A 22618-nucleotide genomic window follows, 5' to 3' on the forward strand; every position below is an offset into this window, starting at 1 on the left:
TTGACATAGAAACAAGGGACATGGAAGCCAGCGGCATGGGCTATTTATTAGAACGCCCCCAAGTGAGGCAGAGAAGAGAGGGGCTGTGCCAGGAGGGTAGTGAGCGGATGGGTGTGAGCAGGAAAGTGGTGGAGAGCCTCCACAGCCACTGGGGAAGTGACACTTAATCTCGGTAAAAATATACTCAGAGAGAGAGAGAGAGAGAGAGAGAGAGAGAGACGGGGGAATCCAGCCACCAGAAGCAGGCTGGGGAAAAAGAGAAACACGTTGGGCTAGGAGGGTGGGCAATGGGAGGGTGACGAGAGAGGGCCTGGCGCTGGAGTAAGCTCAGCCTCCAGGGCCCGGGTGCCACTAGCTGGAGCCCATTCCATCAGCAGAGACTGCGGAGCCGAGTGCAGCAAGGAAGCCCCTGCTCTGGGGCCAGAAGCCCCACACTGGTGGTGGTGGTGATGGGGGCCAGGCTCCTGGAGCTCCTCTATCCCCACATGGTTGTCTGCAGCCACTGTGGGGAGAAAAGAAGCAGATCCAAGGATTGGGGGGTGGGTAGGATGGCTGGGGGTGCCGTGAGTGGGAGTGCCAGAAAATCCCTTCCATGTACCTGGTTCAGATTCAGGTGAATATAGCCAGTATTCTTGGGGTCCATGGACAGAAAGTATGCTGTTTCAGAGAGGAGGCAAGGGGAGGGGTTTGGGAGCTGAGTCTGTGGTCTGCAAGACCTACTCCCAAAGAGGCAGGATGTCAGAAAGGGCGTAAGAAGCTGTCCCTTGCTGCTTCCCAGCTAGCCCTCAGCCCTGGAAGGACTTAAGGATAACACCTCATGGTCTTGCTATGAGCCGTATGCTAAGTGTCGCCATATGCGAACTCCTGTATTCTGGACCTCCATCCTAGGAGGCCAATCTTGTTGTTGCCCACATTTTATTTTTTTATTTTTATTTTTTAAAAGATTTTATTTATTTATTTGACAGAGAGAGACACAGCGAGAGAGGGAACACAAGCAGGGGGAGTGGGAGAGGGAGAAGCAGGCTTCCCACTGAGCAGGGAGCCCGATGCGGGACTGGATCCCAAGACCCTGGGATCATGACCTGAGCCGAAGGCAGATGCTTAACAACTGAGCCACCCAGGCGCCCCTGTTGTCCACATTTTATAGATGAGAACAGAGGACAGAGCCACAGAGAGATAAATGACTTGCTCAAGGCACAGAGCCAACAACTGGTGGAGCTGGAATTTGAACCCAGATCATCTGTGCTCTTAAGGGGACATGGTTTGGGAGCAGAGTGCTCCTCATGTGGGTGTGTGGGAGGCGGCCCCTGGTCCTTAGCCCAGGATGGGGAGTGGGCAGATGACTGACTCACTGAACATGGCCTTCAGCCTCAGGAAGCAGCTGATGAAGCTGTCAAAATCCACGATCATGTCATCGTTTGCATACCTGGCCACCAGCACCTGTGTCACCTTGTTATTCAACTTGATGCCTGGGAGAGAGAGGAGTGAGGAGGGGGGTCCAGCCCTCTGGCCACTGCGTCCTCCCTCCCTGCCCCCAAACCCTCTCTTGACCCCCTGCTAACCTGCTTTCTCGATTGCCAAGCGCATCTCATAGGAGTTCAAGCTGCCTGAGTGGTCCTCGTCACACTCTCGGAAGATGTCCTGAAGGGACAGACAGATGAGGTAGGGCCGTGTGCATAGGGTGGTGGTTGAAATAATGAAAGGCTTTCATACAGTTAACCTACAAGGGCTACCCAAGACCCAGGGCTGCCTACCGTGGCCCACTCCCTGAGTGACCAATATTCCTGTCATCTAGTGACTGTAGGGGACGTCTGGCAAGGGAAGGGGGTTGGAAACTGAGTCAGTGGTCTGAAAGACCCACTCCCAACTGGGCCTTCCGCATGTACCCTTTAAGCTGGCTGATGCCTGGATTGTACTGGTTGTTAAATATTTTGGCTAGGGGCTCCTGGGTGGCTCAGTCGTTAAGTGTCTGCCTTCGGCTCAGGTCATGATCCCAGGGTCCTGGGATCGAGCCCCGCATCAGGGCTCCCTGCTCCGCGGGAAGCCTGCTTCTCCCTCTCCCACTCCCCCTGCTTGTGTTCCCTCTCTCGCTGTGTCTCTCTCAGTCAAATAAATAAATAAAATCTGTAAAAAATAAACAAACAAACAAACAAACAAACAAATAAATATTTTGGCTAGCCAATATACAAACACTTCCACAGATCCTGTCCTGTGTGTGTGTGTCTATTCGGGGGCCCCCATTCTAGCATCATCCTTACTAATCCCCATCACTCCTGAGGACCGCCCTCTCTGCCCGCCATAAACTGCCCTTTCAATTTTTTTTTTTTACCATCCATTTCTTGATTTTTTTCCACAGGATCTGGAACTCGGGAAGCCCCAGCTTGCCAGAGCCATCTTTCTGGGGGGTGGTCAAGGATGCCAGAGAAGAGTGAAGAGGGTATCTTGGGGTCAGGGAAGCAGGGGGGCTCACTGAGTGGGGGGCCGTGTGAGACCAGGGGTTCCTGTGTGGTCACTATGGTAACAGCCAGAATGGCACCTTTTGCTACCTCAGAGTCTAATCCCCAGCAGGAAGGAGGGCATGGCTGGCCAGAGAGGTGACCACCTCTGGGGGCTAGGCTTGGGGGTGGGGGTCAGGCGTGGGAGAGCGCTGGACAAGAAGATACATCCATGAGGTTGACCATACAGCGGCACACATCTAGGCCGAAGCCCGTGGTCCTGAAGTTTCTGACTGTGAGGGAAGGAAGGGGCGGGAAGACAGAAGGAGTGAGTGGAACATTGTGGGGGATGCCGGGAGTGGTGGAGGTAAGGCACAAGCTGCAGGGGAAAGGTTGTGAGCGGTGGGGGCGGGGGGCGGGTTGAAAGACTCACGTTTGGTGACCACCTTGTTGAGCAGCTTCTGTAGCTCATACATGCCGATCTCCTTGCCCTAGAAAGGGGGACCGTCAACTTCTTCTCCGACACCTTCACCCTGGCCACCTCCTTCGGGCACCCAGACCTCAGTCTCTCACCTCTCCTCCCGCCACTATCTCAAACAAATGTATGAAGTCCTGATCTATGTCCTTCTCAGAGAATTTCTCCTGCAGGGAAAGGAGTGGGAAGGGGACCCAGTCCAGAAAGTTCCTTCACACTCCCCAGATGCTTCCTCTGATCCCTCCACCCCACAGCATCCCCTCACCTCCTGGAGTTGCTCAGCGTAGTTGGCTTCATCCAGTTCCCTGAGCAAAAGTGGAGGAAGTCTTGGGAGGTATCCAGGATCAGGGAGACAGGGATTTTAATGGGGTGGTTGTGAGGAGATCATGTCATGTATCTGAAGCAACGTGGAACAGGCTGCATGGGATCTGGGTTCTGATTCTGGTCTGCTCCCAACAGGGACTCCTCCTCCTTGTGCCTCAGTGTCCCTGACTTAAAATAAGGGTAGATTTGGGGAGGCCCAGATGACTGCTCCCTAAGCGTGACATCCTACAGCTCTTGGGCAGGTGGCCTTGGAGCAGCGAGGTAGGGCTCCTCACCAGGACTCGCTGTGCTTCTCTGTGAAGACCCGAAGCAGGAAGTCAGCATCCCTGTGTGGCTCAAAGGTGGAGGGAATGATGACATATTCCCCCGGAGGCAGCCGGAGATGGCTGCTCACCTCACGTGAGTTAGTAAAGATCTCTGAGAAGCCATGGTCCTGATACTTTATGAAGAAGTCCTTCTTCAAGCGAATATCCTGGATGTTCTGAAACTATATGTGCTTTGGAGGTGGGTACAGGGCTGGCATGGGAGGGTAAGGAAAGAGGGACCCCGAAAGTGAAGCCTGGCTGGGCAAGGCTTGCGGGAGGCGTCACCACAAACTGACCCGTCCTGGACACCATCCAACTGGCAGGTAACCTCGGTATGATCTCCTGCCCCAACTCCCACCTGAGGCCCTAGGGCGCTGGAATCCTAACCCAGGGGCCCTGAGAGCCGTTGGCTGAATTCCACCCTTTGCCCATCCACATGCAGCCAGAGGTGGGGTAGTGCCTGCCCAGAATCAAGCCCCACATCTTCTGTACCTCTTTTGGGACCTAGGAAGAGAAGAGAGAGGGAGGTCAGAGCCCCAGGATGGTGAAGGGGCTCAGGCCTGTAGAAGCCAGGTACTGTGTGTGTGTGTGTGTGTGTGTGTGTGTGTGTGTGTGTTCGGGGGTGTTGGGGGCACTGGGACACTGGCAGCAGGGTGGGGCATGGACTCAAATAGCTAAAAGTCCTAGCGTTAATATTGATAGTCCCTAAGTTTGGGAGAGCAAAGTACAGTTTATACAAAGTTTTGCCGGTGGGGGGAGATTTCTACCACTGCAGTTTAAGGACAAGAAACTGAATCCCAAGAGGTGAGGTAACGTGCCCAACTTCACACTGCTAAAAATCAACTGGGATGAAAATCTAGGAGAGCATTTTCCTGAACGTGAGCACTTTCCATGGAACATTCTTATCCTGCAGGAAGTTAATAGGTGATTACTGAAATTGAGCGTTAAACATAGTTCTGTAAAATAGTTCTTTAAAAAGGTGGGTTAGAGGGGCGCCTGGGTGGCTCAGTTGTTAAGCATCTGCCTTCGGCTCAGGTCATGGTCCCAGGGTCCTGGGATGGAGCCCCACATCGGGCTCCGTGCTCCGCGGGAAGCCTGCTTCTCCCTCTCCCACCCCCCTGCTTGTGTTCCCTCTCTCACTCTGTCTCTCTCTGTCAAATAAATAAATAAATTCTTAAAAAAAAAAAAAAGGTGGGTTAGACCAAGTGGGTTAGACCCATTAGTTCTGTAAAAAGGTGGGTTAGACCAAGATAAATAGGTTGTTGGGGCGCCTGGGTGGCTCAGTTGGTTAAGCGACTGCCTTCGGCTCAGGTCATGATCCTGGAGTCCCGGGATCGAGTCCCGCATCGGGCTTCCTGCTCAGCAGGGAGTCTGCTTCTCCCTCTGACCCTCTTCTCTCTCGTGCTTTCTATCTCTCATTCTCTCTCTCAAATAAATAAATAAAATCTTTAAAAAAAAATAGGTTGTTCTCCTATAGAGATAACCAGAGCCTTTAACACGTTGATGCCCTGCAGAGCTCGGGGTGGGAACTAGAGAATATAACCTTTCCTGAAAGACCACGTCTAACCTTGGAAATATCTTGAGGCATGTCTGGTGTCTGTTAATCTGGTGGGCTCACAGTCTAGAAGGAGGGCAAGATTTGTGTCTGTTTGTTCACTACTGACCCAGTGGAGACTGGACTGGGGCCTGGCACACAGCAGGGGTTCCATAACTATTTGAACAAATGGTCATTCATAGGATTTTACAAAGCATGATTTTGAAACATTGCCAGGGATTTCTCTTGGCTGCTGGAGTCAGTGCTCTGTGTGGGGGTATCTGGGCGGGGAGACTCTGGGATGGTTTGGAGAAGTCTCAGAGGGTTTGGGAATCAGGACACAGGCTCTGTTTCTGAGCCCTGGGTGTGTGAACTTGGGCAAGTAACCCCACCTCCCTGGTGCTCCATCTCCTTCCTCTTCCTGGAAGGCGTTCCTATTCGTAAGGCCTTTGGAAGGGTGTTGCAGGGGTGAGGCCAGGCGAGGGAGCAAGAGACTGGCTGGGGGACCTGCTAGAGTACCCACCATGTAGATGACAAAGCCAATGGTCTGCAGCTGGGCTCCTTGGGGCCGCGCCCGTCGCCAGTTCTTCTGCATCAGGGCCACCAAGCAGGTGCAGACGGCTTGGTCGTCCTCTGGGTCATCGTCGTCCTCTTCGGGGAGAGAGATCCTAAACTGGGGGTTGCTCCAGAACGTGTCTGTGGAGGAAGCAGGTCAGCAGGGCTCTGCCCTTCCCAGCCCTGGGCCTGCCTCCTTGACCAGCCTGGCAGGATCTGTGGGGCCCCCCCGACGTCCTGCACGGTGGGCCCTGGGTCCCGTCACCCACCAGGGTGGTTCCTGCAGCCCCCCGCAGTGCTGCCGCGCCGCCAGCTGCCCTCATAGAAGGTGGTGTGCCAGTAGCTCTTGTGGTCCCCAGTGAGGGCATCGGGCGTCAGGTTGCAGATCTCCAGCAGCGTGAAGTTGTCCAGGAAGTCCTCATAGGACATCCTGCAGTGCGGGGGGTGGGGTGACGGCTGGAGCCTGCGGCATCCCACACCCATAACTCCCCCCCACTGCTCCCCCAGGAGCCTCTCCATCAAAGGCACAGGTGCGAGGGTGGCAGAGGAAAGGAAGGGACGGGGCATGGGGGCAGAAGGATGCCCCCCACCCCACCGTCCCTGCCTTGAGCTGCACTGACCAGAACTCCCCATCCTCCTTCCTGAGCAGGAGCTGCCTCTGGACGTCCGGTGCCACCTTTTCCCACTCCCTGGCGCTGGAGCAGAGACAGGTGGTGGAGGGAGAGGGGCGGGGCTCAGGAGGCATTTTGGTCCTCCCCAAGGGATTCCCTCACCCCTGCCTTGGGGGTCCTGAGTTAGATGGAGAATCTGGTGGGTGGCACTGCCTCGCTCGTGGGCCTGCTGGGCGCTCTGCCCCACACCGGACAGTGCTGGTTAGGGGCGCTTACTTGTCACTCCAGGCTCCATTCCACTCGATCCGGCCCCAGGGATTCCGGACCCGAATCAGGGTTTCTGTCCTGCCTTGGTACCAGACCTGGTGGGAGGGGTGTGGCCAAAGGTCAGGGGCCTCAGGCAGGAGGGATTCCCTGGGGCTCCTTGGCTCAGGGTAGTATGCGGTTGGCAGACTCACGTCCTGGAGGTCGGTCACGGAGTAAGCATGCCCTCTCACCAGCATCTTCTGGGTCAAGGTCTCCAACTCGCTATCGCTGGTGACCTATAGAACAGAGAAGGAGAAGAATTCAGGATCCGGTCAGAGGCACTGGGGTCCCCCGAAGAGATGTGAGCACTCTCAGGGTTCACTTTTTAAGATTTTATTTATTTGAGAGAGAGAGAGAGGGAGAGAGAGCCCGAGCAGGGGGGAGGGGCAGAGGGAGAGGGAGAAGCAGACTCCCCGCTGAACAGGTAGCACGATGCAGGACTTGATCCCAGGACTCCGGGATCATGACCTGAGCCGAAGGGAGATGCTTAACCAACTGAGCCACCCAGGCGCCCTGGGGTTCAGTTTTGTTTGTTTGTTTGTTTGTTTTTTAAATTAAACCTGGTATTTGCAAATAATTGTAGATTCCCATGCAGTTGTAAGAAATAATCCAGGGGCACCTGGGTGGCTCAGTCGTTAAGCGTCTGCCTTCGGCTCAGGTCATGATCCCAGAGTCCCGGGATTGAGTCCCGCATCGGGCTCCCTGCTCGGCAGGGAGTCTGCTTCTCCCTCTGATCCTCTTCCCTCTTGTGCTCTCTATCTCTCATTCTCTCTCTCTCAAATAAATAAATAAAAAAAAAATCTTAAAAAAATAAAAAAAAGAAACAATCCAGGGAGGGGCGCCTGGCTGGCTCAGCCAGTAGAGCGGGCAACTCTTGGTCTTGGAGTCATGAGTTCAAGCCCTGCATTGGGCATGGAGCCTACGGAAAACAAGAAAAAAATCCAGAAAGATCCAATGCATCCCGTATCGTTTCCCCCAGTGGTAACATCTCACAAAACTGTAGTACAATAGCAGTAGCAAGACTGTCATGATGTTGATGCAATCTGTCAGGCTTCTACAAATGTCCCCACTTTTGCCAGTAGTCCTTTGTGTATGTTTAGTGCAATTGTACCACGTGTCTACTCTCTGCACCACCACCACAGAACCGTCCTAGCACCGCAGGCATCCCCTGTGCTACCCTCTTATAACCATGCCCGCCTCCACTTGCTATCATCTTCCCTGACCTCTCACAACTGCTTATCAGTTCTCCACTTTCATTTTATTTTTATTTTATTTTTTTAAAAGATTTTATCTATTCACATCAGAGCTAGAGAGCGCGTGCGTAACTGGGGGTGGGGGAGAGGGGCAGAGGGAGAGAATCTTCAAGTAGACCCCCCCACTCCTGCCGAGCGCGGAGCCTAGGCCAACAGATCCCAGGATCTGAGATCTTGACCTGAGCTGAAGTTAAGAGTCAGACACTCAACCGATGGAGTCACCCAGGCACCCCTGTTCTCCATTTTTTAAAAAGTTTGTCATTTCGGGGCACCTGGCTGGCTCAGATGGTGGAGGGTGCCACTCTTGATCTCAGGGTTGTGAGTTTGAACCCCAAGTTGGGTGCAGAGATTACTTAAAAATAAAATCTTTTTTTTTTAAAGATTTTATTTATTTATTTGAGAGAGAGAGAATGAGAGATAGAGAGCACAAGAGGGAAGAGGGTCAGAGGGAGAAGCAGACTCCCCGCTGAGCAGGGAGCCCGATGCGGGACTCAATCCCGGGACTCCAGGACCATGACCTGAGCCGAAGGCAGTCGCTTAACCAACTGAGCCACCCAGGCGCCCAAAATAAAATAAAATCTTAAAATAATTTTATCATTTCAAGACTGTCAGGGAAATGGAATCATACAGTATGGAACTCTCTTCGGTTTTTTCATTCAGCTTAATTCCCTTGGGATTCATCCAAGTAGTTGCATGTATCAATAGTTCATTTCCTTTTATTGCTGAGTCATGTCCCCTGGCATATGTGCACCACAGTTTAATGATTCACTCACTGAAGACATCTAGACTATTCCCAGTTTTTGGCTACGATGAATAAAGCCCCTGTGAACATTTGTGTGCGGGCATGTAAGTCTTCATTTCTCTGGGATAAAAGCCCAAGAATGCAACTGCAGGGTCATATGGTTGCGCTCCAGGTTCATTTATTTATTTGAATAAATATTTATTTGCTGGGCGTCTACTGCATGCCAAGTGGCACCCTAAGTCCTGGGATCCGGCAGTGAATGAGACAAGTCACTGCCCTCACTGACTGAAACAGCTGGGAGAAGACAGGCTGTGAATAACAATAATCCTAAGTAAGACCCTGACAGAGCACCATAAATGCTGAGGGGAAAAAAAAAAAAAACAAAGGAGAGCAAATGAGGTTAGGAGCAACTGATTTAGATTGGGAGGTAGAGGAGAGAAGCCTGAGGAAGGGGCATTTGAACTGAGATGTGAATGAGAAGGAGCTGGTCATGCAGCTCTCTGGGGAAAGAACCTTCTAGGTGAAAGCCACAGCAGGTACAAAGGCCCTGAGGCAGGACCAAGTATGGCTTACTTCGATGGAGCAGCCCATGAGGGAGGATCGCTCGATGGCCTTCCTAAGCATCCTCAGCAGGTTCCGAGGGGGCTTCTGGAGTTGGAGGCTATAGGTCACGCCCCCCGTGAAGTCCTCAAAGCCCTCTACGGTGTTGCCCCCCGACAGTGCTTCATAGGACCCGTTCAGCCTGTGGGCACAGAGAGGGCACTTTTGCGCTCTGGGATAGACAGGTCAGCTTGGACATGGGAGGGCGTGGGGAGGGAAGGAAGGGATACCCTGACCTCCCTCTGCCTTTTCCCCTGATTCCAGCTGCATCCCTACCTGTCAGGGCAGGCTTGGAGGCAAGCCCACCTTGGGGCACTCACTTGGCATATGCCTTCTCCAGCAGGGCACTCCAGAACTCAGTGCGCTCAGCGGAATGCACGAACACCAGCTTGCCATTCTTGGTGGGCAGCCGGTCGTCCACCACCACGTCCACCCACTGCCCAAACTGCCAAATCTGTGGGCGGCAAGGTGGACCTCAGTGGGGCTTAGGGCATCTGTGTGGCCCAGGCCTTCCTCCAAGCACACGCATGCACACATGCGCCACGCCCCCTCCCATGAGCACACCCCCCCCCCCCCGCACTTCACACACACTCCTTGTGTAAGAGATGCATTACGCGAGCACCTCCTGGTGGCTAGGATCAGCGACATGCCCGCTGCAGAGCGCCCACTCCCCAGAATGGCCAAGGCGTGAGTGAAAGGCAGTGAAAAGCCTGAAACTCGCCCCCAGCCTCAACTCTAGTTTCTGCCAGGGCCTCCAGAGGGACACCACCCACGCTTTGACCTTGGTTGGGCTTTAGGATTTCTGAGGTTTTAAAAAACTCTTGTGATTCTCAGAAATAGTTTTGTGATGTGAGGAATTTGTCCACATGTCACTAAACTTAATGAGCAGATTATAAAAATTATGTGACCCTGATTGACCGTTGACTCCCCATGTCATACACACACACACACACACACACACACACACACACACACACACACACATTTCTCCCAAGAGAAAGAGACAGAGACAGAGAGGGATAGAGAAAGAGAAACAGAAGGAAAGCCGCAAAATAACGATTATTTTCTTTTGGGGCTTTAAAAAATTAGCTTACATGATTTCTTTAGTAAGCAGCTATTTCTCTGATAATTAGACAAAAGCCCATCCTAATAAAAGTCATTTTTCAAAAAGAAAAGAAAAAAGGTAACTTCAAAGCACATATAATTCTTCTTTCTCCCTCCCCTCTCTCTCTCTCTCTCTCACACACCCACACACACACACACACACACACCACAAAACAACTCCAGCTTCCAAATCAACCTTCACCTGAAAATGGAAAATGCCGGCATAGTTCTTCCTGAAGCTCTGCCCCTTGGGTACCACACGGTACAACAGTTTGGGGCATGTGGTAAGGGAGCCAATGGCAGCCAGCAGCCAGCAGTCCCCTGGAAAGACAGGAAGGGGGTTGCCTCTCCCTCCCATTTTGTGAGTGTGGGTCCCAGAATCCAAGCCCTAAAGGAGCAGGAACGGGCTCTGTGGCCCCTCCCCCACAGAGCTGCTCCTCCTCTGGCTGTCCCACTAAGGACTGTTCAGGAAGGAATCTAGTAGGGAGAAACAGGGCTGAAGGAACAGGCTCTGGGGGGTGAGGCTCTTTACCTTTTCTATTAGGTAAGAGATTCACAAGTTAGAGACAGATGCTTCGGTTTTTGGATTTGGGGAGGAGGTATTTGGCCTCTGTCTTTTTTTTTTTTTTTTTTTAAGATTTTATTTATTTATTCATGAGAGACAGAGGAGGAGAGAGAGAGAGAGAAGCAGAGGGAGAAGCAGGCTCCCAAGAAGCAGGGAGCCCGATGCGGGACTCGATCCCAGGACCCTGGGATCATGACCTGAGCCGAAGGCAGACGCTTAACCATCTGAGCCACCCAGGCGCCCTGGCCTCTGTCTTGCTCCTTACCCTGAGATCTGCTTTGTGGAGAGAGCCAGTTTTCTCCCATCCCTTGAACAAATCCAGTCACCTCCCCCCATGCCCCCTGCCTTCTACTTCTACTCTATGATTACATCAGTGTATCAGTCAAGACATCTCTCCCTGATGCCACTCACATCATACTGGAGACCCAAGGGGCTTAGTCTGTACTCCAGCTGGGTCCCTGGGGCTAGGCATTGATGGGGCCTAGGGGCAGTATCCCTAGGCTAAGGTCATCCATCGAAATCTCTCTCCTGGGTACCTCAGATCTTGCTGGGTGGGGCCAAGGGCAGGGTGGTACCCTGAGTGAGTGTTCCATGGCCAGGCTCAGGCCGAGGGCACCGGGAAAGCATCTGTGATTACCAGTGGCCTCGTGGCTGCCTGGGGTACCCTTGGAGGGAGGCAAAGGGTGGTGGGGGGGGGGTTAAGGACACTCCAATCCTCCATTGCCAAAAGGACACCTAACCAGGAGGAAGCCGGTTCTCCTCTCGCAGCGCAGTGAGCCACAGCGGCAGACGTGGGGCCTGAGGTCTCCTTGGCTTCCGCCCTGCCCACAACCTGCACTTTTCTCTGCCACAGATACGACAGAATTCAGCCCCAGAGGAAGGCCGCCCTGGTCTTACCCCTGAAGATGCAGTGAAGGGTTTGGAGGAGCCCTTCCTCAGGGAGGAAGCTATCCCGTGGGGCTGGCACAGGAGCCCGTGGGAGAGTGGGCCGAGGAACCTAGTGCTCCTTTATTTGATACGTCAGACCGAGCAAGTTCTGGCACCTGCAGGCGCTTATTTATTTTTTTTCTGCAGGTGCTTAAAAAATAGGGCCTCAAGCTCTTTGACTTTCCCCCCCCCGGGAGGCGGAGCCTAACTCCTTCCCCTTGAAAGGTGGGCCAGATTCCGCGCTTGCTTTGACCAATTGGAATGTGGTGGAGGGGACCGTGTGTGTTCTCCTGAGGCGGTAAAAGGCATGACGGTTTCCTCTTTGTTCTCTCTCTTGGATCACTCTGTCTGGGGGAACCAGCCAGCAGGTTGTGTGGACACTCAGGCCGTCCCACGGGGAAGCCTACGAGGCAGGGAACGGAGGTCTCCTGGCCCGTGAGCATGCCATCTTGGGAGCGGATCCTGCAGCTCCCGTGAAACCTTCAGATGAACAGGGCTCCGCCTGATATCTTGATGGCAGCCTCATGAGAGACTCTGAGTCAGACCTAACCTGCTCTGTTCCTTACGAATTATTGACCCACAGAAACTGAGATGATAGATGTTTGTCATTGCTTTAAATCACTGAGTCCTGGGGACAATTGACTGTGTGGCGATGGGTAACTGCTAGACGACCCAGCTTGCTCCCAGACCCAGAGAGCGGCAGGTGGGGCTGGAATCACACTGGCGGGGGTGGAGCAGGGAGAATATACCTGGCAGCCTCACTCCCCTCTCCTCAGGAGGGGCGGGGCAAGGAAAGAGGAGAGACTGTCTGAACCTAGGGGGTCCCAGCTCCCCAGCCTCAAAAGACACCCTGGCTCTCCCCCTACCTCAGCCTTCTTCCGCGATTCACCCCCTCCTTCCACACCAGCTTTATTGCTCCCCACTCACCAAGGACGCCTTGGCAGATGTCTGTTGGACTGATCCCGTTCACAATGAAGTGAGGATTGCTTGTGATTTGCTGCAGAGAAGGAATAAGGACTTTAGGGGGCCCAGACATCCCCCTCCTAACCTCCCTCTCCCCATTCCTGGGGAATGACGTCCACCTCCACGTTCTAGGGGAAAACATGGCACCGGAAGGGGAAGGTCACAGGACGAGCTCAGCAGAGTTGTAGGATGGGGCAGCCAAGGTCAGTGAGTGATTTTCCCAGGGGTTCTCTGAGAGGTTTGGTGTAAGCATGGCCAGAACTGTCCCCAGGCCTGATCCAGGGTCAGGATAGAGGGTCAGGGGACGGGAGATTTCACAGTGATGGGGGCGTCATGGGATCTCATCATGGGATCCACGCCTCCCCTCCCAATACCTACACCAGGCCGCTGCCAGGAGATGTTCTGCACGTTTTTGGAGCTGGGGCCCAGATCCTTGAAGCCCAGGGAACTGGGTTCGGCGGGGAAAAAGGAGTCCTCGAACAGTTCCCCCCTCCTCAGACAGGCTGCTTGCAGGTCCTCATAGTTCTGGTTATTGTAGTTCTGGGCCTTGTGGTGTTGGCCCACGCCCTTGGCTCTGAGGCGGTTCTGGCTTACGTGAGCCGCCATTCCTGGATCCATGAAAATGGACTCTGCTTAACAATGAAAAGACAGATAACCCAGTTAAAAAAAATGGACAAGGGATCTGGATAGATAGTTTTTCTGAAGAAGATACACAAAAATGCTCAACACCATCAGTCACCAGGCAAATGCAAACCCACCTCAATGATCCACCACTTTGCACCCCCCAGGATGGCTATAATAAAAAAGACTGATAATAACAAGGGTCAGAGAGGATGTGGAGAAATTGGAAGCTTCATCCACTGCTGGTGGGAATATAAAAGGGTGCAGCCACTTTGAAAAATAGCCTGGCCATCCCTCAAACAGTTAAGCATAGAATCATTACCATATGATCCAGCAATTCCACCTCTAGGTATACACCCAAGAGAAAGGAGAACGTGTGTCCCTATAGAAAACTTGTACACAAATGTTCATGGCATTATTCGCAATAGCCAAAAAGTGGGAAGAAACCCCAAGTTCCATCAGCTGATAAAAGAACCAGTAAGACGGGAAACATACATACAATGGAATATCATTCATACAAGAATATCATTCAAAAAGAAATGAAGTGTTGGGGGCACCTGGGTGGCTCAGTCCGTGAAGCGTCTGACTCTTGATTTTGGCTCAGGTCATGGTCTCAGGTCGTGAGGGCTCTGCACTGAGCGTGGAGCCTGCTTGAGATTCTCTCTCTCCCTCTCGCTCTGCCCCTACCCCCACTGGTGCATGCTCGCGCACGTGTATGTGTGTGCACGCGTGCGTGTTCGCTCTCTCTCTCTCAAAAAAAAAAAGAAAGAAATGAAGTACTGACCCATGCTACAACATGGATGAGCCTCAGAAACATGATGCTAAGTGAAAGAAGGCAGTCACAAAGAACCACAGACTGCATGATTCTATTTCTATAAAATGCCCCAAATAGGCCAATCTATATAGAGAGAGTAGTAGAAGGGTGTGGTCTGAGTTAAACAGAGCCTGGTTGGTGCCGCGGTGTGGGAGGAACCAGAGTGGGGGAAAGGAAGGGGCAGCTGCAGGGAGGGACAGGAGGGTTCGAGGCTGTCTAGAGGTGAGACCCAGGTTGAGCCCACAGAGGGCTGAGCTCCACTGAGGCGAGAGCAGGGGGTCTCGGTGATTCATCCTCCCTCGAGTTGGCAGACAAGGAGAAGAGTTACAGTAGCAAAGCTAACAGCACTGAGTGCTTGCTCTGCGCCAGGCACACCAGCATCCAGAAAGATCCATGCAATATTCTCAATTACTGGAAGAGGAAGCAGAGGTCCCGAGGTCAAGGAGCATGCCCAAGGTCACAGGTGAGGGGTGGGCATGGGACGGAGTCTGACTGCAGACCCCAGGCAAGGGCAGACCTTACCCTGACAGTACCCCCAGAGGGAGGTGCCTCCCCGCAGTGGGAAGTCCTGTGGAATAGCACCATCTTCCCATCTTCATCAACTAAGGGGATCATGCGCCGTTTGTGGAGAAACTTCTCTGATGCCCCTTGACCCTTCCCACTACCCCAACCAAGCCCACCCATTCTCCTGTCCCACAGCGGTGTCTTCTTGGGACTTCCCTAGGCCTAGGAATGCCCCTGTGGTCTCCCCTTGTCAGCCTGACAAACCCAAACCAGGCTGCCACTGAGAGGCCCAGCACCTTCCAGCACGGGGAGCCTTTTCTCAGCTGCACTGGACCACTCCTGCCTCGGTGCCTCTGCCTGGAATCATTCCTGCTCCCACGCACACACCTTATCCACTAGGGAAAGTCCTGCTCAGCCTTCTAGGCCCTGCTCAATGCCACCTCCTTGGGGAAGCCCTCCCCTAATGTGCCCAGGCAGGGTTTGGGGCAGCCCCCACCTCCAGCACTTTCCTTTGCTGGGACACCCATCGCTGCCTGCGGGTTCTGAGTTGGCTTGTCTGTGAGCTCTCAAGGGGGGAGGTGGGGGCTTCTCTGTCCACCGCTGGGTTCCCTCTGTCTCACATAGCACCTGGCCAAGCAGGGGCTCAGAAGTGCTTTCAGGGGATGAATGAATGAATGAATGAATGAATGCCTTGCATTGTGGCCTTTCCCCTACTGACCTGGCTGGGTAAATGGTATTTCTTGAGTTCCTACTGGGATCATAGAGCAGCCCTCCTCCCTCCTAGGACTCAATGATTGTAAGGATGCAGCAGCATGTTGAGATCTCGGTGTGTCTGTCTGTCTGTCTCGGTGTGAGCTCCTTAGAGCAAACCGTAACTCATCTCAGCCACCTCCGTGGAACACTCAGTCTGTGCTGGGCACTGAGGCGTCAGAAGTGAGCACTCGCCTGCAGGGAGCTCTGAGAGGACCCTCACCAGACTATCCCTCTTCCCCATCAGCTTCATGGGCCATAGAGGCAGGGAGGAGGGGCCGGGGAGAGAGGCCACCCAGATCAGGGGGGATAATTGGGAGGTTCTTGCGGGCGGGGTGACTGCCCCCTTCTTCCTGACCGGCCCCTGAGGGTGGGGGTGCCAGAACTTCCTGGCCCTGGAAGGGTCAGGGTTGGGGGCAGGGAAGAGGGTGTGTGCAGTGGGAATCTGGGCATTCTAACCCCCTTCCTCTCCCTTTCCCCCCGCCCTCTCTCTTCCCACCCAGGCCCTCTGGCTTTCTCTTAGAAATAGTAGAGGAGCTCCTTCTCACTCCCTCAGGCCAGGGGAAAACGAATAAAGGGGTGTGTTGCGGCAGCAGGGGAATAAGTGGCTTATTTCTTTGCTCAAAGAGCAAGGGAAAGACTTGGAGGGAGGCCTGTGGGGGACAAACCTTGGAACCCCCTTCAGGTGAAGAGGGTCCAGAGAGGCAGGCTGCAGAACATCCCCGAGGAGAGATGAGAATCAGAACTGGTCTTGTTTCATCACCTGGTCCTCACCCCTGGCCCAGGTCACCGGCAGGGCAGGGATGACTGTCCCAAGTGACCTAGGCCTACCCCAGGGCCCACCCGGAGGTGTTAGGGCTAGAGGTCTTCCACCTGGGAGATCTCCCCTCCAGGGGACGCTCGGCAATGTCGGCAATGTCTAGAGACATTTTTGGTTGGCATAACTGGGGAGCAGGGGGGTGCTCCTGGTATCGGTGGGTAGAGGCTGGAAAGGCCGCTAAACATCCTACAGTGCTCAGGACAGCCCCATGACAAAGAGTTATCCTGCCGCAAATGTCAAGTGTCTGGGTTGAGAGACCTGGGTTAAGTGAGGGGCCCAAGGGCACGCGCGCAGTGAGGTGAACCACTCTGCCCTTCCACCACGGGGTCGCCTTCGGAGGCCTCTGACTTGGCTGCCTCCGGGAGTGACTGTGCCAGTCTCTCCTCGGGGTCTGGAAGGGCCAGAGGAGGGGATGGGGTCCAGGAAAACTGGAGAATCTCAGAGGGCAGACCAAGGCTGTGAAGTTAAATCTCAGCTTCCTCTTCCCTCTGGAGTGCTGGGTCTGAGCGCATTACTCAGCTGGCTGGCCGGGACACACACACACACACACACACACACACACACACACACGCACGCGCGCACACACACACGCACGCGCGCACACACACACACACACACAAAGAGGGTGACAGACCCGGGCCCTGTCAGGTGGGCTTAGGGGCGTGGGCAGGCTGAGACAGACAGACAAGGCTGGCTGTGGGAAGGACAGACAGGTGGCCATGAGTGGCTAGGAAGCTCTCTGTCCCAGGTGTGTATCCTGTCTCCCCTGCAGGTGGGGAGTTGTCGCGGAGGGCGGTGCAGCCTCCCCACCAGACGGAGGCCTGCAGATTTGGGGACAGCTGAGTTTCCAAAGCTGGCGGGAAACAAAGACGTTGTCTAGACTCCTCAGGGGACTTCTGAAGAGCGAGGACCGGGTTAGGTCTTCTCTTAGGGCGAGGCCTACACTTGTAGGGTCCAGGCAGATGGCGCGGGCCCAAGAAGCCAGGATCTGGGGTGCCCTTTATAGCAGAAGCCCGCTGCCCTCCCAGGCTGGGGGAGGGGCAGGGCTGAGCCCTTCTGCTGGTGGGACTGGCTGCCCCCCACCACTTAGCCCCCACCCCACAGAACAGGTCAACTCTGCCGAGCGCCCCTCTCCCCCGGTGCTGTCTCCCTCAGGCCCTGAGATCAGGTCCCCAGGCCTGCCTCCAGAGTCCCGTTCCGGTGGTTCTCTTAGGGTCTGGGTTTTTTTGGACCAAGAGGCCCACGCTTCTGGGCTGGGGAGACGTTCTCTCCGTTCCCTGAGTTTTATTTCTGTAATGGCTGCTGGGGCTTCCCTCACACAAGCCTCCCTCCCAGGCAGCTGTGAGAGCGGGGTGACGGGTCCCTCTCCTCTCCCCGACTCCCCGACTGTCAGTGGAGGCAGGAGGAAGGGCTCCTGGGGGTCTGGCCATCAGTGGACCGTGTGAGGAAGGGAGTGTCCAGTCTGATGGAGGGGTCACCCTCCAGGGGGCTCAGCCCCTTCCCTGCGGGGAGGCCCTAGTCTGCGGAGGTACAGGAGGGGTACAAGGCCCATCAGCGCCTACCTGGGGAGTACAGCATGTTGGTGGCTAGCGTGGTGCTTGACAGTTGAAGGTTCTGGGGGGAGGGGGAAGAGAGCCCCCACCCCCACCCCCACTCAGAACTCTCCAGTTGCAGTGGGAATCCTGGGGCAGCGGCACATTTTAATAGTTGCCTTCTTCTTCTGTCTTCCTACCCACTGTCCCCCCACCCCCAGGCTGGCACGGTCAGTAACCTAGCCCCTTTTGATCTGCCTGGTCCCCACCCACCAGCCCAAGGGCCATCTCCCTGCGGGGACGGGAGTCCCAGCACCCCTACCTGGGGACACCTCTACCAGGCTGGCTGTCCTCATTGTACTGTCCAATCAGGACAAGTCTGAGGCCCCCTCCTTAAGCCCGACGCTCCTAGGAAGGGATTATCCCTGACACCCCAACTTGACCCTTTTATCCTGAAAGCCTCTTCATTTTCAGAAGGCACCTTCCCACTGACATGGCATGGTGTCTTCACATGGCCTTCCCTCTGTCTCTCCGCACACGGACACCAGTTGTATGGGATTAGGGACCCACCCTATTCTAGCATGACTTCATCTTAAATATGTACTTTGGCCATGACCGCATTTCCAAATAAGGTCATGTGCTGAGATACTGGAGTTTAGGATTTCAACATATCTTTGACGGGGGCGGGGGGTGGGGAGACACAGTTCAACCGCTAACACTCTCCTTGTCATGGTTAGGCCACTGGCTTGGCTGTCATGTCTATCCAGGGGAAAGCATGAACTCTTTGACCTGAGAAACCCGCCCCTATAGTATATTGTATGGCCGTTGAAGACAGGGACTGTTGAGGTCATCCCGGTGACCTTCTGCCCAGCCTGGTGGAGCGTTAGCCACAGAGCAGATGCTCAGGTCACTGAATGGAATCACAGAGTCTTGTCCCAAGCTGACTTTGGACTAGTTCTCCCCACCCCCCTCTCTGGGTCTCAACTTCCTCATCTATAAGAACATTAATTACAGTTAATTAAGTTCTTATTATGTGCCAAGCACTGGGCTAAGAACTTCCCGCTTGTTTAATCCTTAAAACAGCTCAAGGACATGGTATCGTTATCCTCATGTTATAGAGGAGAAAGGTGAGGGCCAGAGGTGATATAGTATGAAATATATTTTTGGTCTCTGCTCCCGGTTCCTGAAACAGAGCTCCTAAACCCTTGGAATTTTGTGAGTGATTACCGCGTCTTTTTTTTTTCTTAAAGATTTTATTTATTTATTTGACAGAGAGAGACACAGCGAGAGAGGGAACACAAGCAGGGGGAGTGGGAGAGGGAAGCAAGCTCTCTGATGAGCAGGGAGCCTGATGTGGGGCTCGATTCCAGGACCCTGAGATCATGACCTGAGCCGAAGGCAGATGCTGAACGGACTGAGCCACCCAGGCGCCCAATAACCGCGTCTTTTGTTCTAACAAGGTCATTCCTGGAGGACTTTGGGATAGCCTCAGGATGGGGGCTGGTGGCCAGGAAGACCAAGCCATGATTAAAAGCCTAGAACTTTTAGCCCCACTCCTCATTCTCCAGGGAGGGGAGAGGGGCTGGAGATTGAGTTAATAAGCAATCATGCCTCTATGAGGAAGCCTCTATAAAGATCCTTAAATATGGGGTCTGGGTTGAGAGCTTCTGAGTTGGTGAACACACTTACGTGCTGGGAGGGTGGTGCACCCCAACTCCACAGGAACGGAAGCACCGATGCTTGGGACCCTTCTGATCTCACCCTATGTCCTTCCTCATCTGGCTATTCATCAGTATCCTTTAACATATCCTTTTCCAAGAAAGTGATAGATGTAAGTGTTTCCCTGAGTTCTGTGAGCTGTCGTAGCACATTGCAAAACCTGACAGGGGGTTTGTGAGAGCCCTGATTTAGAGCCAGTCAGTCAGAAGCACAGGTAACAGCCTGGTACTCCTGATGGGTGTCTGCAGCAGGGGCAGTCTTGTGGGACAGAGCCCTTGTGGGATCTGATGCTGACTCCAGGTCGCCAGTGTCAGAACTGACCGGAATCGTAGCACGCCCGGCTGGCGCCTGGAGAGCTGGAGAACTGGTTGGTGTGGAAAAAGTCCCCTTTCCCTCATTTGGTGTCCGACTATGTGTGTGTGAGGACAACAGTTTTCCTGTTCAGGAGGTACGACGCAACTTGCCCAGCGTCTCCCCGCTGGTAAGTGTCGGAGCTGGGATTTGAACCTAAATCCTCAGCTCTTGTCCGTTATTCTTCTGTTGGCCCCAGCTATAAAGGGAGGAAGAAAAATGGACTTTGGGGTTCCCTGTGGCCTCCCTCCTCCTTCCACGATTCCACCGTTACACCTCGAGATCCTTTCCAGCACTCAGCGTGGAGCTGGACGCTCAATCCTGGTTCAGGAAATGTGTGTCAAAGGCGTGTACTCTAACTCCCCCTTCCTGACCCGTGCTCTGCCTGTGCCAGCTAGCCCTTACCTGGGCCCCCACCCCTCCCCGTCTGTTTGCTGCCCCTTAACCCAGTTCCCCAGCCTTACTTGGCCTTCTGGACTTTTCCATCTGACCTGACGAAGGATCACTTCACTGCCCACCCCCTATTTCCAGCCTCAGAGCAGGTGTTGGAGTGTTTCTGGTTTAATCCAATGAACCTGGGGAAGGCGTTTGGTACCACGCTGGCCATTTTGGCCTTAATAATTGTGGGGTCTTGTCATTCCTCCTCTTTGGATGTCAACTTTCTTGGCTGAACAGTCAAAAGTTTTTTTTTTTTTAAGATTTTATTTTATTTAATTTTTTAATTTTTTAATTTTTTTAAAGATCTTCTTTATTTGACAGAGAGAGACACAGCGAGAGAGGAACACAAGCAGGGGGAGTGGGAGAGGGAGAAGCAGCTTCCCGCGGAGCAGGGAGCCCGATGCAGGGCTCGATCCCAGGACCCTGGGATCTTGACCTGAGCTGAAGGCAGACACTTAACGACTGAGCCACCCAGGCGCCCCAAAATTTTATTTATTTGACATGTAGAGAGAGAGAAAGAGAGAGAGAGAGCACAAGCGGGGGGAGTGGCAGGCAGAGGGAGAGGGAGAAACAGATTCCCCGCCAAGCAAGGAGCCCAATGCGGGACTGGATCCCAGGACCCCGGGATCATGACCTGAGCCAAAGGCAGACATTTAACCAACTGAGTCACCCAGGCGCTCCTGAACAAAAATTTGAATGGGTTTCATGGAGGGATCAAGGGCCAGACTGCTGCTGTTTGCAGCCTCCGGGGCCTGCTGTGTGTGTTCCTTGCTCCAAATTCACAGCTGGTTTCTGCCCCCTCACCGGCTGGCATTCCACTCCCCAGCCCTGAAACCTTGGGGACTCCGCCTGGAGGGCCACATCTCACAAGACTGTGGGTCTGTCGTGGAGCGCCTGGGTGGCTCAGATGGCTAAGCATCTGCCTCCAGCTCCTGGGATCGAGCCCCGCTTCATCAGGGCTCCTGGCTCAGTGGGGAGTCTGCTTCTCTCTCTCCCTCTGCCCCACTCCCTGCTCTCTCTCTTTCTCTCTCTGAATCAAATGAATAAATAAAATCTTAAAAGAAAAAAAAGACTGTGGATCTGTCGTACACATGAAGGCTGACGCCTGGACCAAGCTGCCCACGGCTGGCCACAAGGGAACGTGGGCCTTCCAAGCCACGTGTGTCAGGCAGGGGGCATCTCTCCGCAGCCTGGGGGGTGGGCGAACCCCACACACCGTGTGCCTCCTGCCCCTTGCCAGTGCCTGGGCGATCTTCGACAGGCTTTGTGCCGTGTTCCCTGTCCCTGCTCCTGGTCATTTCTGGTTGCCTGTCTGCAAGCCTTCGCGATACCTGTTTTTTCTCTTCCCCCTCCTGCATGCCTGCCCCCCCCCCCCAACGGGGTCTCTCCTCCTTTCTCCTCTGGGAGTTCCTTGACTCACCTTCTTCTCTGGTTCATGCTGATGGGTGGTGGATAATGGGTGGGCAGGATGCTTCTGGGCCTGTCGGGCCATCTGGTCTCACTCCTTGGTTTTATTGATGAGCAGGTAGGTGCAGAGAGGAGAGGTGGCCTTCCCCGGGTTGCACAGCGCATTAGTGACAGAACCAAGACTGGAGTTCCTGGCTCTCAGGAGACCCATTGTACATGCAGGATACAGTGCACGTGGCCACGTGGCTGGGAGGGCCTCTGGAGCGTGGGCTAGAGTGGCCACAGGAAATCTCTTACAGAAGGTGGAATACGGTTGGGTCTGGGGATGGGTAAGATTTGGCTGGCAGGAGACTTGTTTGGCAGGAGGCTTTTCGGGGCCTCAGGCACTCCTGAGGGGGAAGGGACAGATGGGTGGGGGGCCTGGCTCACTGAGGTACTCAGAAGGACTTTTCCAAGACTCCTTCCAGGCCAGTAACCTTGGACAAACCCCATAGCCTCCCCGAGCCTCCATAAGAAGAGGGAAACCACACCCACTTTGTAGGTACTATTAACGATCACAGCGTTAATTATAGTTGACATTTATTGGGTGTTTTCCACGGGCCAGGTGCTGGGCCAAGTGGGCACTTGGCATATCTTATCTCATGTAATCCTCACAGTAGACCCACGCCTGACCCTAGAGCAAGCTCTCTAAGGAGTAAATGCCTTAAAACACATAATACAGGGATGCCTGGGTGCCTCAGTTGGGCTAGGCGACTGCCTTCGGCTCAGGTCATGATCCTGGAGTCCCGGGATCGAGTCCTGCATAGGGCTCCCTGCTCAACGGGGAGTCTGCTTCTCCCTCTGACCCTCCCCCGCTTCTTGTGCTCTCTTTTACTAAATAAATAGAATCTTAAAAAAAAAAAAACCACCCACACATAATACAGTCACTTGGCACAATTCCAGGCGCATAACAACTGCTCAAGA

General features: G+C 54.0%; 1 protein-coding gene across 1 annotated transcript; it reads right to left on the reverse strand.

Annotated features, from left to right (window-relative positions):
• Positions 1 to 475: 475 nt before the first annotated feature.
• CAPN11 (calpain 11) lies at positions 476 to 17789 on the reverse strand. The gene is made up of 22 exons (XM_028097771.2): positions 17771 to 17789; positions 13078 to 13328; positions 12664 to 12733; positions 10447 to 10565; positions 9461 to 9594; positions 9114 to 9282; positions 6698 to 6781; positions 6516 to 6601; positions 6249 to 6323; positions 5898 to 6058; positions 5597 to 5769; positions 4032 to 4043; positions 3510 to 3721; positions 3176 to 3215; positions 3009 to 3077; positions 2869 to 2926; positions 2664 to 2728; positions 2330 to 2398; positions 1563 to 1641; positions 1353 to 1469; positions 599 to 657; positions 476 to 502 (listed from the first exon to the last, which is right to left on the reverse strand). The coding sequence occupies exons 1-22, from the start codon at positions 17784 to 17786 to the stop codon at positions 476 to 478; spliced, it is 2145 nt and encodes a 714-aa protein (XP_027953572.2). The 5' UTR covers positions 17787 to 17789.
• Between the last annotated feature and the right edge of the window lie 4829 nt (positions 17790 to 22618).

Source organism: Eumetopias jubatus, unplaced genomic scaffold (genome assembly GCF_037043125.1).
Source record: "Eumetopias jubatus isolate StellerSeaLion01/CBP00866 unplaced genomic scaffold, mEumJub1_p1.0 scaffold_6, whole genome shotgun sequence".
NCBI classification, from domain to species: Eukaryota; Metazoa; Chordata; class Mammalia; order Carnivora; family Otariidae; genus Eumetopias; species Eumetopias jubatus.

Coding starts and splice junctions, on each gene's coding strand:
- CAPN11 (XM_028097771.2), bottom strand. Junction 6,324..6,515: donor AATGGAGCCTGGAGTGACAA/GTAAGCGCCCCT, acceptor TCTCTGCTCCAG/CGCCAGGGAGTGGGAAAAGG. Junction 2,729..2,868: donor CAACAAGGTGGTCACCAAAC/GTGAGTCTTTCA, acceptor CTTCCCTCACAG/TCAGAAACTTCAGGACCACG.